Here is a 15,408-nt window from a genome sequence, read left to right on the forward strand (position 1 = left end):
TATCTGAAAGTACAAGTACATATTGAGACCTGATATATTTAAATTATTAAAAAAAGATAACATTTTTTTTATTAGTAATCATGAATAAATGAAATTAGAAATGATTTACAATATTTAACCAAAACAATTTAATCAGACATTAAAACATTGTATTCAGTTGACATCACCGGCCTCTCCACCTGTAAATGAAATGGACAAACATCAGAGATTAATTTTGATAAATCAGTCTAGTCCTTTAAAAATATATGTGTGTTTTGTACATTTATACTTGGAATAAAGAGACCTCAACATGTGAATACTTAAAGAGAAACGTGAATCGAACACTTTGGTAAACCGCTTAAACCCCAAGCGGAAGTCAAGCTGGGGGGGGGGGGTGGTCTGGACCCCTTCCCCCTCTCGGAAAATTGAAATGTCTTTAACTAATATATAAAATAACCGGAAAAAAATCCCCCGATTCCACCCCAACCCCAAGCAAACTCAAATATCCATCGGAACCCCCCCCCCCCGGAAAAAAATTCTGGATCCGCACATGAACCCCCATTGTGGAAACAAATCTAGGCAAATTAAAATACTGCAGATAATAATCAAATCGTGTCTGTAGATTTTTGCCAACATTTGAAAATAATTAACCCGTTTTTGCCACCGACACATCCGTGTTCAATGCACATGACATCTCGATGTACGGTTTTTAGCTCACGATGCAAGCAAAAACCAAAGGCTAAAATTTCCAGGTGTAAAGTAATTTCATAGTTATAGCACGTAATATCAAGAGAACCTGGTATCCCTCGCCTTAATTTTGGCAGGAACCTTTTACTTAAAATAAATATATTCTTATATGGATAAATAATTTTTGTTGTCAACCCCATCCTATACCTTCGAAGTTGATACATTTACATGTATTTTTAAAAAGCATATTGTTTCGGTCTGATCATATGTTAAAAAAAAAAGAGAAGAAAAAAAACTAAAACCGATTACTAGTGATCCTGATTTTTTAACTTGTATTTACCTTCTTATGAAGAAGAGCTATGTATAAAGATATAGGAAAAAGATCAAATTTTAAATCAAAATATTTGGATTTTTTTCACTAGTATTACTTTATTGCCAAAATCATATTTTCATATGTCAAAGTTTAAGGTTGGTCATTTTGATAAATTTTTGACCACCCAGCCTCCTTAAAGTCATGCGATCTATAGATAAGGTTATGCCCAGCATTTTGTGGGATATCTTACCATATTTACTCTGGTTAGGAATAAAGTTCCGTATAATTTGAGAGTAGTTGTCTCTGTTAAGCCACAAAGCTTTAAACCTCTTAGAATTGACATCACTGACGTAGTCAATGTAGCGCTCTCCTTCGTCTGTTTCGTTTACCGAAAGTTTGTACATCTGCAAGAGTCATAAATCAAATAAAATTCAATAATCGTCGGCAGCAGCAACAATACACCTTACCTCTCAAAAAACAAGGAAGATCGAAAAAATTTGAAAATTGATACGAATCTGAAATTACCATTGTTTCTTAAATTTGAAAGAAACAACGCCTAAAAAATACCTAGATTTCATAATCATAGGGGCTGTTGTGGTTGTACCTTGAAACCTATGGGACTGTGGTCCACGATATTGATGACGTCAACATCGTTGTCTACCCAGACCTCGATCCGACCTCTGTCAATGGAATACACCCTGTTCACCATGTGTAGCTTTAAGCCATCGAAACCAGCATCATCTACAGAGAAAAGAACACACCGTTTCATTTTTTAATTTTAAATACATTTAATTTGCATACCAGTACGTATCAATGACAAAATATACTTTAACGATAATAATGCAATGTCTCAAAATTTACAAACCAAATAAAAGTGTTGAAACATTTCGATCCAGAAGTTTGTGTTGTCGTAGATCCAGCTCAGACACTCTCTTTCCATGGAAGGTGATTTTAATGGTTTTTGATTCGTTCCCCCGCATGCCGGATGCCACGAATCTGAAAGTGGAGGCGGGGCGATCACAGACGGTGACGATAGGGATCATGGAGGCCGGAGACAAGCCGTCGTCCGTACATGGGGTGTAGTCCCACAGACACTCGGTGAACACCCGGTAATGGGGCAACCTGCGCAAGCATCTCTTAATGGACCGAAATTTGGATAAAATGATGTATCCGGGGCCACAGGGACATTTTGATGTTTGGAAAAAGGGCACCGCGGTTACAAGTTCATCTATATGTCGGGAAGAAAAAGAGAGAACAGGTATTTAAAAAAATGCATTGTATCATTTTGGTTATGACATTGATTATCTCATTATTATTATGAAGATATACCTGTGAATTTCTTTAGAACCTCCTCTCCAATCAAACTCCATGCTAATCGCACGTCTGCAGTATGGAGACTGTCAAACACCCTTTCTGACATGAGCATGCTTATACATTTGTGTATTTCATTTCATAATGACGTCATAATATCATTCCTTGTGGCGTCACAACAATGAAAAAATGTTTTGATGCTATTAAAACGTCACAATACTTATGACGTCATAATGTGCTGAAGTTGACAAGAAGAAGGAAACATGGATCCGTACCTCTATAAGACGCTTAAAAATTGTGATGCCAAGCGTTGTTGGGCACTAGTGAAAAATGTCATCGGCGTTCAATTAATAGGTTAGTCCATTCAATTACAGAATTTAATAAAGACAAACTGAATAATTCGACCAATGCTACAATATTCGAATTATTTTATTGTATCATAATAATGCGCTTTAGTATTTTCAGTAATAAATGCACTAGTGTGTTTAACATTTTGTTTTTCGCAGATGATGACGTTATCATGGTACCTTTTTTACAAGAGGGACTGCATTACGATCTTAGCCGTGTCGTAATCAAAGAGGAGAGGTCTCCAATGCAAAAACTGGCACGGGTGGCTCCAGGAGCGATCTCTGTCGGAAAGCTGACGGATTTTGTCAAGGATGAAGTGATCCCCGGCACGTTTAATAGGCTTAGTGAAGTACAAAAGGTGGAAACCATCCACAACCAACGCTACGTGTTCGAAGAATCCGATATGAAGCACGGCGTGAAGAAAACTGTTCGAGTGGAGATTCTCGGTTGTGACCACTATACCTTGTGGAGCAATCCTGAATGCAACAGTCTGGTGGTGGATTTCGACAACAGAGGTAACATTCACACAGTTTCTGTGTAGACTTCTTAGTATTCTTGTATTTATCCACTTATTTTTACATTTTCCAGTGTCTATGTCTTTGATAACACTACGAATCGATTTTGAAATGTATAGTCCAATACTTTTCATCGATGACTATTTCGTTATTTAAAATTTACATGCAGTTGCTGAAAAATATAAGTAAATTAAATAAGGAATCATTCTTTAAATTTTATGAGGTAATCGAAGACGATCGGAGGTGGTGAAATCTAAAAACCTTAAATATGAGCTTTATTGGAATTGATCACCTCCGACCGTATATAAACAACTCATAATACTGATAGACGATTCCTTAAAGGGACTTGGACACGATTTGAGATCAAAAAATTTATTTCTATTTTTTATGTATAAAATGGTTTACTTGTGCATTTTAAATGATTGACCAAAATATTAAATATTAAAGTCAAGTTACAAACGAGATACAGAGGTAAGAATTGATAGTTATGTAAACAAAGCTCGAGTCTTATAGTTGTTTACAAAAATGTAATGTAGAATTTTACCATTTCTTAGACAAAATGACATGTAAAAAACAATTTAAACTAATTCAATATCTTCATAAATACTATTATCAACAAAAGAAAGTTACATTTGATTAAAACTTACATCAATACAACACATATGTAAAAATGACAATATTCGAGCTTTGTTTACAACACAAAGAATTATGAACTCTGTATCTTGCTTATAACTTGATATTTTAGCTTCAAAATTTTACATAGTATTATAAACTTCTATATTTATCAGTATAAACATTGAAAATGGAAAAACAAAATTTGAAAATTTTAAGTCAAATCGTGTCCAAGTCCCTTTAATCCTTGAATTTCCGTGTATTTTAAAGCTTTATATCTTTACATTTATCATTATATTTATCCACCTTGCAAACTTGAACATAATGATTTTAAGCGTCTTAAATTGAAATAACTGGTATAAAACTGTAGTTTTGCAACCATCAGATCCATAAATATGCTGTGAAGAATTGTATATCAATATTGTCGTTGAAGTTTGTATCGTCAGCGAAAAACAATCAAGAACATGCATTAATTAATAAGCATTTGTTAGGACGATGTTTTTGACCTTGAATTTTACGTAATACTGTTCCTATTCACGTTCGCTTTACCTGAAACGAAAAGATTTGGGCCTTGTCATTGCCAATTGTTAACGGCATCAAAAGCCTACATAATGTTCAAATGTTTGTTTTTATCATGAAAAATGGGTGTGTGTTGCTTTACTATAACGTTTTCACAAATTCACTCGTTTTCTCCGAACTCGCATTTTTTTTCTCGTTGACGCGGTCAGTATCATTGTTTTAAGAAATAAATACCAACTTTTCTGGGAAAAACAAATGGTGCAATTAAACTTCAAAAGGTGTATATTTTATTATCTTATTTTAGTGTTATTTTTAACCAAATTGGCCTTTCCAATGTTTTTCCCCAGTTGGTCTAGTGCAAGTATGTGTAAAATTCATATAAAGTCAAGAAAAAAAATCCCCTACAAATCCAAAATATTTGCATTTGATTGTTTAAAAAAAATCTTATACGTGTCCTTTAAGTAATTTTGAAGGCATTACTGGAAAAAAATATAGATCTTACATATATACACGTAGTCATTTGGAAGGCGTTATTGGAAAAAAATATAGATCTTACATATATACATGTTGGACATTAACATACATATCTCATGTATTGGCAACTGATATATTGTAGGATTCCCCTATGTGAAGAAATTCTACCTGATATATGACGCGTTCTACGCTCACCACGTCAAAGTTCACGTCCGTATCAACGACGAGGTGGACGAGTTCTGCGTCAACCAGCACATCCCGATCGGCTTCCGATTGAAGCGCTACACGATCAAGCCCAATGGGCTGATCGGGCCCATCAAAGATATCACCAGCAGCGAGTGGGACGTCCACTGGATCAAGAGCTCCATGTTTAGGAACCCCATGGATGCCCTTCCCAGAGTTCCTGACTCAAATGCTCCTAGCACAAGTAAGTGGACATACCTTTTTTTGGTTTATCAATTCTTTAATAAATGTATAATGATAAAAAAGAAACTGATTTGAAGGCTTTGAAAACAACGCTAATGAATTTTTGGTAGGCAAAATGTATAGCTAAATTGATATACAATGAAAAAATGGGTTATAAAATCCCGTTTGGGATATTATACCCAAAACGGGATATTCTCATGCAAATGTGTACAGTGCAAACATGGAAATTTCTGGTGTGTTAAGAATGTGGCAAAAAAGCATTGTAATAGATAAAATGAAACAACTCTTTTGTACTCTGACTGTTTAAGGAGCTAGAGTGATCCCTCGGTAGATCCCAAACTTCTTGGGTATCAATCTTAAAAACTTATAGAAAACATCCTTACCAATTACGTTGTGCATCTGATAATTGACTAGTATGTTTATGCGGCTTAATATGCTAACATGGTAACATTTTGGAAACCTTTGTCGTCAAAAATATGATATGAAATAGCGGTAGTAGAATAAGTATGGCATGATTAGATAAATATAATCAAAGTTATACGTTGACGTTTAAATTTGGGGGGAAATTGTGGGGTTGGGTAATTTGGAGTTCAGTTGTTAATGGAGAAGAAGCTAAAGTCGGAGAGCACCAAAAGTCAGACGTTTTTCTATAACAAGAACAACAATATTAAATATATTCATAGACAGGTTTACTACCATTAGACAAAAGGAAATAACATACATTGTTATACTTTCATGTTAAATACTGAAATCTGATTGGTTAAGACGCAGTTAATAATATTTACTATTACCCTAAGCGTTAGCAACGCACTTGGCAACGGGTAACATTAAAAAATGTTACATGCGCGAAAATTATGCGCGTACGGTTCGCTGTAGAATTCACGTTATTCCTATATAAAAGCAGTAAAATTTTCTTAAAAATTTTAAAAAAGACATTCAGTATAACAAAATAAATAGTGCCTGTTTGGGAGGATAACAGTTGAAATTGACACCCCTCGAAAACCATTGTCAACCTCCGCTTCGCGTCGGTTGACAATGGTTTTCTCGGGGTGTCAATTTCAACTGTTACCCTCCCAAACAGGCACTATTTATATAATATAAGCATGTTAAGGATGTGATATGAACTTTGTTGGTCACGTGATCAAATTACATGAAGCTTGAAGGCTCCCCAAAAGGTTTGACCACATACCATGGTTGGGAAAGACGACTTTATCAAAAATTATTTATATGTCTATTTATATACACAACGAAGCATGACACAAACCATAAAAGGTTATGATGGTCATTTTGACGTCTTATTTTGACATTAGCCCATGAAAAAGTTCACCAGGATATAAAAAATTTTTTGACCCTTATCACTTCTCATTAAAACAAATATTTTCAAATGCAAATACATGTAGAACTGTTTTAACAAGACCTTGGACTTTCGGTAGTATGTTACTATCTATTTCTTGCGCCAAAACAAGTAAAAAAATGACGCTGGTTTGAAGTGAAATATACACCGATTGCGTAGTCTTAGCTCAAAAGCCGTTTTCAATGAGCTATGGCTGAGTGGCCAGCAATTAAATAGACAGGGCTACGTCACATTGATGTTTGACACAACTACCCAAAGTCCAAGCTCCTGTTTATGTAAAATAAGACTTTTTTTCTTCATCAACAGGTCGAGCCCGATGAAGTTTTTCAGCATCTTGGATTTTCCATTCCGTCATATAATTTGTACTTTTATCTAACAGCATGTAAAAATAAATCTTAACATTTTACTTTTCTTTTCTTTCAATTCCATTTACATTCAAATACATTTTAAAATCTACAGCATCCCGATTCTGTTTCATTTACAATGTATGTTTCTTAAAATCATATACATTGTAATAGGCATGCGCGATTACATTCCATTCTCAATAATTATTTGTAGAAGTGTGATTTAAAGTAAACATTTGTTTTAATACATTTGAATTAATGTGTTAGAATTTTTTTTGGAATTTACCCTTGTGTCAGAAGACAGCTTCTTTACCCCCTCCACTTTCTCCATTTAATGCTTTGAACTTGCAAGTTCAGATGATTTAAGATTGTTTAGAAGATAACGTTTCTGAAGCAATTATTTTGTGGATTTACTAGAATTACAAAGAAACTAAATTAATGTTCATTTAAAAACGTTTAATTCTAAGACTTTTAAAATAGAATTAACTTATTGTAGTAAATTATGTAACCATACACCAAGAAACGATATAAAGTCCGTTCACAAAAAAAATTCTATAAGAAAATGTCAAATTGTTTTGCTAATAGTATTAGTTAATTAGAATTTGGATGAGAGAACACGAAATAAATGAGAATTGGGTGCAAGAACACTGGGGCCATGCATATGTAATATAGCTTGTCGAGTGAGGGTGCCTGAGGCTGTATATATGTAAACCACCGGTGTACACACGGTCAAAGGTCTCTCATCTATCATGCTAAAGAATATATATACAATGAAATGTCAAAAAACATTAATAACCATACTGACAAACATACAGTTCCGAGGCACAAAGAACAGGGATCCTATTCGAAAGCAAGGCCAACGCGGTTCTTAAATCGTTTATACCAGGAGTATAGTAGCTGGTGCCACATGGATTTGGATCACGTGTTTTGGTGGAGCGGCCGGACGGGGGCCACAAAAATAATACAAAGCCATAAAAAATGAACAGGGACGACAAACACTCTAGCTTATTCATACATGTATGCCTTGTTTTATGTTTGACGCATGATCACAGCAGACAAACAGCGAATTTACTCAGAGACTACACTTTTATTACGCGCGACAGGCTGCTCCCTTTTTAATGACGGTGGAAAAACAGGGAAGTCAATAAAATGATACTTGACATTTTGTTCTTTGATATATTCAGAAAAGACACACATTGTAGTTAGAATTAGTTTTATTGCGGAAATTCAACAATAACAGTGTTTGAAGTAATACCTAGTAAATGATTCATCAATCAATTCGGCATGTTTTCACTCATATTACATGATGTCCTTGCATGGAAAACATAAACAATCTGTCATTTCTACTGTCCAACTTCTTTTATTCTAACAGAGTTTCCTCGGTGCGTGTTTGTGGCTTACCTCATTTACAGGATAAGTGAAAGAGGACAAGCCAGAAAAAAAGCAATTAATACGTCAGACGAACAAAAAGACACATTACAGGCAAAGTCGACACCCTTGTCTCATTCCAGTAGGGGGATGTAATTAGGATTTGTATGTACAGCGGGACCTTGATCATGTAGTGTACTATAAATACCATGTATTTCTATCACGTCTTAAGTGAAACACTAAATATACTTATCTAGCACATTTTTGTCGCCAATGGCCCGCTAAAGACTATCACTCTAGTCCATGCGTACACAAACGTGTATGTTTCTTAACTTGAATGTGTTTTTGTCAGTGTCATTTTTCCCCGGTCTATATTGATGACATTTTCGACATAGGCCCACAAGGTACAAATAATAACATATTTAATGTCTCTGTTCATAACAAGGTATAGAAAAATTCACGTACTCCGCTAGGTTATCAATCACACGGACAAGAAAACATCTAATTAAGCGATTGGTTTTATGAATCAAGTTGCCCTAAAATCACACATCAATTAACTAAACAACATTGTACCCTGGATTTTTATGTACAACCATATAAACACGAGAACAAACAAAAACTCAGTCTTTGTTTTTCCTCACATCCGTATTGCGTATAAGAATACTAGCATCCACAGTTCGGTGGGGGTCGACAGTTTGACATTGGTCCTTGTTGATCACAGATACCTACAAAAAATAATGGGGTGTACTAGGAATAGAAAAGATGGCATATTTGGTTACTAATTATTAAGTATGTTCACTACGAAAAAATCAACCAAATGATTTTATAAAATGGTATAGGCACACTGTCTAATCAACCAAATGATTACATGCACGTATATGAGAAGAAAATAAGACAAACCTGGATGGCTGTTTGCGTTGCCTAGAAGACCTCTGTACTGGAGGAAGTTGATGGCCCGTGGGTTCATGTTGTACTCCACAAGGAATCTACAGAGGGTCTCCAGGTTGTACTGGGTCGTGATGAGGCCTAGCTCTTGTCCGTTCCTTACACCGTCCATGTCAGAGTCGGCGAGACATAACTGTTCTGTAAATCTGTGGCCATTGGCGGCGAAGTCCTATAGAAAAATCGCAGTCGTGAAATATACTTAGTCTACTAAAATATGTGTTTTCATAATTGCCAACATTAATAATAACTGCTTCAATAAGATACTAACATTCAAAGTATATAATTATAACTCTCACGAATTGTTTAGATGTAAAGGTGTCCTATATTTTGATAATTTGATAGTCATCATTAAAGAAATTTGATTGTAAATTAAGGCTAAGGCATGTTGGTTTATAAGTGTTGTTCAACATTATTGGCTATATTTTCTTGTAATAAATTTTGCATGGCGACCGACCTTTAGTTTAAGCATGCTAACAGACATTGAAAGTACAAACCGTTTTACAAAAGAAGTTTTATCTATAAATTATTTTAAGTAGTATTGTTGGAGGGGGGTTAAAATTATGTTTTTCCATATGGGAATATATGCAAAATGAATACAATTGTATTTTCGTAGAAATTCGTAAATTCAAAATCGAATGAAAATGTGTTCCCAAGTAGTATCAAGGAATTTACTAAATAAAAATAATTTTGGGTAATAAGTCGGATAAACAGAAAACGAAATTACTGAAACTATAAACTTAAACTGAGCGATCTTTGACACTGTCTTTAAAAAGAAACGTGTTTAAATAAAACTATTTTTTGGTGCGTTGCGAAAACAGCACCAAAAACCAAGGAAAAAATCATCTACTCACGGATCCAAATCGGTTAAGTTGGGTTCCAGTCGTGCTCGCGTGTCCGACTCTGTCCCAAGTTCTCCCCGGACAGCAGGGGTTGGGAACATTGTGTCCATTCAAAATTCGGTCCCTATATTGCGGTAAAGAGTGCACCAACGACACAAGTATACATCCTAGAACTGCGAAACGAAGCATGTTGTCTTTTGGGAACCTCAGGGTAGACTAATGCTGTGATCACGGGCCGGCCGACTAAAAATACCTCTTCAGCTCCCCGCAGTTGATTCGTCCGTCTTATTCTGTGACGAGTTTTCTACCTTACCAGGATATGCGCAATCCCCGCCTGTCATTATAAGGTGACGGACGTCAATCAGGGATCAACACAAGTCTGTGTTTACCCTTAGATATAATGGTAATTGCTCATAAAACCGCGGTCGGACTTCAATGTCTCGTTAATTCTACTGACTAGTAACACCTTCAGTCTTGTAAATAAGACTGTAATTAATTAAAGCGCTAGAAAGTTCACTTGAGATTTTTTAAACGATATAAAATTGTCATCCTTAGCTCACCTGAGCGGGAAACTTTCCTGCCTAATGTATGTGGAGAGGAGGTGATAAAAGTGAAACCATCTTTGTTAAAATGACCGGAAATTCGTATAAAGAAAATTTGCATCTAGATGTACAGTGCATACCCTTGGGTCGTAAGCATGCAGTGTATATAAGTGGTGTATACCCATTGATAGTCCTTGTATTCTATATTCATAATTCATACAATTTATAATTTATATAAAGAAAAATATTGAAGCTCTGTTGTATTATATTACACAAAACACGTACATTCATTATATTATTTAAACTCTAAATCATTAAGTTCCTTTTTTTGAGAATGTCACGTGGACTTTTGATAGACCAGTGTACATTTTTTTTAAAAGAGTAGGGTGTGTCAAGTTAGAGAAAATCGATCGTTTGATACAGGCACATAGCAACCGGTTTTGAAAGTGGGGGGGGGGGGGGGCGGCAGGCTCATCCCAAAAAAACCCTTGACAAGCAAAAAAAATAAAATAAAAATCGAAATCTTTCCAAAATCCTGAAAATCCTAATCCCGGGGAGGTTTACTTTTAACTTCAATTTCACTGTCCATTTCCTTATTTTTAATTCATTTTTTTTTACATGCTCCCTTAAAAGGGGGGGGGGCAACTCCATGTTATTTCAATTTTTTGGATGTAAATTTAAGAAAAATCTTTGCTGCGCAAAAAAGTGGGGGGGGGGGGGGGCAAGCCTGATTAAAAAGTTAAAGATACAACATTGATTGGAAAACTTTGGGTAATTATGCAGTCTTTAAAATACATGTACAGGGTGTCCCAGAATATTTGATACCATTTTGAAATTCATATAAATTAAATAATGTTTGGCCAAAACATGTAAATTGTGACTCAATTAAAAGGTAGGATATTTTATTTTTTTCCTCACAAAAAAATTTATGAGAAAAGCGTGCCTTTCATTGAAATATGATGTCACTAAATTGCATCATATTTCTTTGGTTGAATTGAATTTTATTCAAGATGAATTGGATAAGAGAGCAAGCGTCTTTCGTTTTATGTTAATTATAGCTGGGTTTTTTTTCATTTGTCAAAAACTTATGAATGTTTGTGAAATTTGTTGAGTGAAATTTACACCATATACAGTTATGAATATGCCTTTGATTTATTTGTAAAATAACTTTAATCAAAAGTTATTTGAACAGTAATTGGTATCAGATATTCTGGGACACCCTCTACTATGTAACTAATGATTAAATATTGCCGAGGATAGAACCGTTTTAACAGCTAGAGCTCACACTTTCTTTCAGTATTCTAATTCGCGAAGAGAAGCTCATATTCATGGACTGTCAAAATCGTTTTGCCAAGATCTGTTCTGTTGTGTGAAATTCACACAGTTTCAAATGAAATATACAGCCCTGGATGAGGCCGGTCAAAGTACTCCTATGTAATAGCCAACGACTGAACAGTTAACCACGGGTAGATCCCGTCTACATCAAATCGGAGTTTGTTACGTACTGCCCAAAGTCCAACGGCTCTAAATATTCTGTGGTGGTGGTGGTTTTGTTGGAGAGAATGGATCAGTTTTAGTTTTTCATCGACAAAATTAAACGATTATCATTTGTGATATTGGTTTTGTATCAAGCTAGACAGTTTGCAGATGTTTGAAGTTTGTTTTAACCATATCGTTCATGTGGTGGTCAGCAAGAGGATACACTGAGTGATCATTTTAACTCAAAAATATACGACAGAAAACTTCTTGTTAACTATAATTTGAATTACAGTCCTCTTTAAGCAGAAAGGGACCAAAGTTATGTTCAATTTATCTCACAGAAATATGGAGGCGGAAATTTTACCTAAATCATGCCTAGAACCGTTATAATTTCTTCATACCACAATTCCTAAGAATCAGATAAGGGTCGCATTCGGGCATCTTCCCTAGTCAAGGGTGTCTGATCTGCACCTCACCTCACAAACTTGTGGGGAGCAGAGTGGACCGAAAACCCTTGGCTAGCGAAGATGGCATAAGGGGAAATGGACTTTCACTTGGACATACTGTGCATACACAAATAAAAATGAAATGAAATGTATGGAGGCAATAGTTGTAAGCTTATGTTGTTCGTTTTTATATAAAAGAAGGAAAGTCCTATCGATCTAAATGATTTGCGTAACTAGTCGTAATTTCATCTGATAAGGTAAGGCTATTCAGTTGTCTGTTAAGGCGAGCAATGTGGCCCACGGGCCTTTGTTTATATTTCTTTCTCTATTATTTAGAGCGTATACACTTTTTAAAAAGATATTGTGTATACTCTCTAAATAATAGAGAAAATTAGAGGTGCACTCCCCCAATCCTTAACTGTTTTCAGATTCATTTCAACTACAACAGATTACCTGTGTTGAAATAATAGTAATCGTTTTTACATTTAAATGTTTTTTTTCCCTTCAAATGTTCTAGAAAATTGCACATTAACATAATGATCGCATTACAGACATTGACATTTAATGACAGATTAAGTCTCAAATTTGTAATAATACATCACTGTAATTCTATAAATAGTAAGCACAGGGGCATCGTATCCGCGCTACACTCTATGACATATATATAATAATACACAAGGGAAGAATCGAAAGTAGGACACGATTTGTAAACAATGTCAAAAACAACTTACTTCACAAAAGTTACGCAAATCCTCGCACACATTGTTGCAAATGTTGTCAAAAAACACGTTCACACTCAAATATTCCTAATAAACTCGGTAAAAAGCGTTTTTATCCCATTAAAACCGCTGTCTGCTGCAGAAACCCAATCTCTTCGCCCAAGAAAAGATAACTCTGTACTTTCTCTCTATATATGTTCAGTAATGATAGTAGAAATTTCGGCAGTAAACTGTGTAAAATGTCTGGGGAAATTTTCGTCGTATATGTTACTACCGTAAGCATAATAAGTTAACATGCGTTCCGATAAATTTGGCATGTACTTTAATTAGCGTAATTTAAAAAACAAATTAATATATTTCCTATCATTTAATCTTTTGTAGAAACGTAAATATACTAGGCTAGTAATTTGATATTGACAATTAAAACAATGCTGAAATTCTTAGGCAACGACAATTAATTTTGAAGGTTTAAATTGGAATAATTGCAAAGACAAAAAATGATGAATTATGAGTATTTTAATTATTGAATAAAAAAATAATATAATTTTTTTTTATGTGAACACCAACGTAGTTTTCCATTAACATTTTAGAGAAGAAAAAAATATTTAAAATTTCCCCAGACATTTTACAGTTTACCGCCGAAATTTCTACTATCATTACTGAACATATAGAGAGAGAAAGTACAGAGTTATCTTTTCTTGGGCGAAGAGATTGGGTTTCTGCAGCAGACAGCGGTTTTAATGGGATACAAACGCTTTTTACCGAGTTTATTAGGAATATTTGAGTGTGAACGTGTTTTTTGACAACATTTGCAACAATGTGTGCGAGGATTTGCGTAACTTTTGTGAAGTAAGTTGTTTTTTGACATTGTTTACATTTCGTGTCCTACTTTCGATTCTTCCCTTGTGTATTATTATATATATGTCATAGAGTGTAGAGCGGATACGATGCCCCTGTGTAGTAAGTAAATAAAAATAAGATCACTAAATAATAAATTAATTTATCATAGTGATATTTTTAACATTTTTATTACTGAGTAATTATCATAATATTCTTTACAAGAGCTAAGAGAGAGGTCAAATATCAATAACATATGAAAAGTCAATTCTTTCGAATTTGGCGTGTTATGGAAAAAGTAAAAATTGTAAGAAAAAGTACATGTATATCTATTTAAATTTTATTCTAGATTAAATAATTGGCTATTGAATCATTGTGGGATTTGTAATACTTGTTAACATTCTTGTTCTTCTTGCTGTTTAACATTTTTTCGAGAATTCCCCACGGATATCGAGACGGCACTCTAGGTCGTTTGATGTCTGTGTTTATTGAATGTTTTTGGACCTAAGTACAATGACACAACACTTTTCAAATTGAGTCTTCTTTTGTTTTGTAATTACAAACTATTTATGCGTTTGACTGTTAAGTTCACATAGGGAATGACTTAATTATCACATATATCTACACCGCCGATATGTTTATACTGGGAATTTGGGGGTTTTGTTTGTGTATTTTTTCTTCTTTTTTTAAAAGTTAATATTGTAAATTCTTCGTTTTCCGGTTTGATAAATATAATTACTGTACGTCCCTTTCAGCCGTGGAGATTTGCCTTAAACCGGTGTATTTTTTGTTTTGTTACAAATACATATACAGGTATAAAGTGGAATTAACTTTTACGTCTGGTCCAAACAAAAAAAATACGATTGAAGCACCATGTGTGTACCAGAAATTGGAAAACATACTGCTTTGAAGTGACACGCAGGAGAGAGACAGGGGTATATGGTATCAGATTTTTTTCCGTTATTGTGGTATTTTATACTGAATAATGAGAGACAAGAAAAGTGGGTAGAAAGGGGTGTACTCTGGAAAGAAGATGGGTGGATAAGGCGTGTAAAATGCCCATACGATCGGACAAGCTACTGAAAAATTAAAATATAAATAAATCTGATTTTTTAAAAACAAATTCAATTAAAACAAAATATATTTAACATGCTATTGATTTTTAACCTATAAATATGTTCAATACTTGGAATATGTTTACTCAAACGGGCGTATACGTATCAAAACCTGCAAATAATGTCTTTTTTTTTTTTTTTTAGAACTTTGAGGCATTTTCTTTTTTAGAGTGGGTTTGTGTTCCATATTTTTCTCATAGTCTAAATAGGGTCTATTGGAAAACAAACCGATTTCA

At 34.4% G+C, this 15,408-nt stretch overlaps 3 protein-coding genes across 3 annotated transcripts; 1 reads left to right on the forward strand and 2 right to left on the reverse strand.

The window, feature by feature from the left end:
• Positions 1-33: 33 nt before the first annotated feature.
• Positions 34-2,458, reverse strand: LOC105333585 (uncharacterized). The gene is made up of 5 exons (XM_011436630.4): positions 2,309-2,458; positions 1,845-2,207; positions 1,584-1,720; positions 1,230-1,383; positions 34-179 (listed from the first exon to the last, which is right to left on the reverse strand). Exons 1-5 carry the CDS (start codon positions 2,403-2,405, stop codon positions 154-156), a joined length of 777 nt encoding a protein of 258 aa, XP_011434932.3. The 5' UTR covers positions 2,406-2,458; the 3' UTR covers positions 34-153.
• Positions 2,459-2,486: 28 nt separating this feature from the next.
• Positions 2,487-6,944, forward strand: LOC105333573 (uncharacterized). The gene is made up of 4 exons (XM_011436618.4): positions 2,487-2,644; positions 2,797-3,153; positions 4,901-5,185; positions 6,845-6,944. The coding sequence occupies exons 1-4, from the start codon at positions 2,554-2,556 to the stop codon at positions 6,856-6,858; spliced, it is 747 nt and encodes a 248-aa protein (XP_011434920.3). The 5' UTR covers positions 2,487-2,553; the 3' UTR covers positions 6,859-6,944.
• Positions 6,945-8,526: 1,582 nt separating this feature from the next.
• Positions 8,527-10,307, reverse strand: LOC105333574 (temptin). The gene is made up of 3 exons (XM_011436619.3): positions 10,047-10,307; positions 9,151-9,364; positions 8,527-8,975 (listed from the first exon to the last, which is right to left on the reverse strand). The coding sequence occupies exons 1-3, from the start codon at positions 10,221-10,223 to the stop codon at positions 8,914-8,916; spliced, it is 453 nt and encodes a 150-aa protein (XP_011434921.1). The 5' UTR covers positions 10,224-10,307; the 3' UTR covers positions 8,527-8,913.
• Positions 10,308-15,408: the final 5,101 nt, after the last annotated feature.

The sequence above is a fragment of the Magallana gigas genome, chromosome 2 (genome assembly GCF_963853765.1).
Source record: "Magallana gigas chromosome 2, xbMagGiga1.1, whole genome shotgun sequence".
NCBI classification, from domain to species: domain Eukaryota; kingdom Metazoa; phylum Mollusca; class Bivalvia; order Ostreida; family Ostreidae; genus Magallana; species Magallana gigas.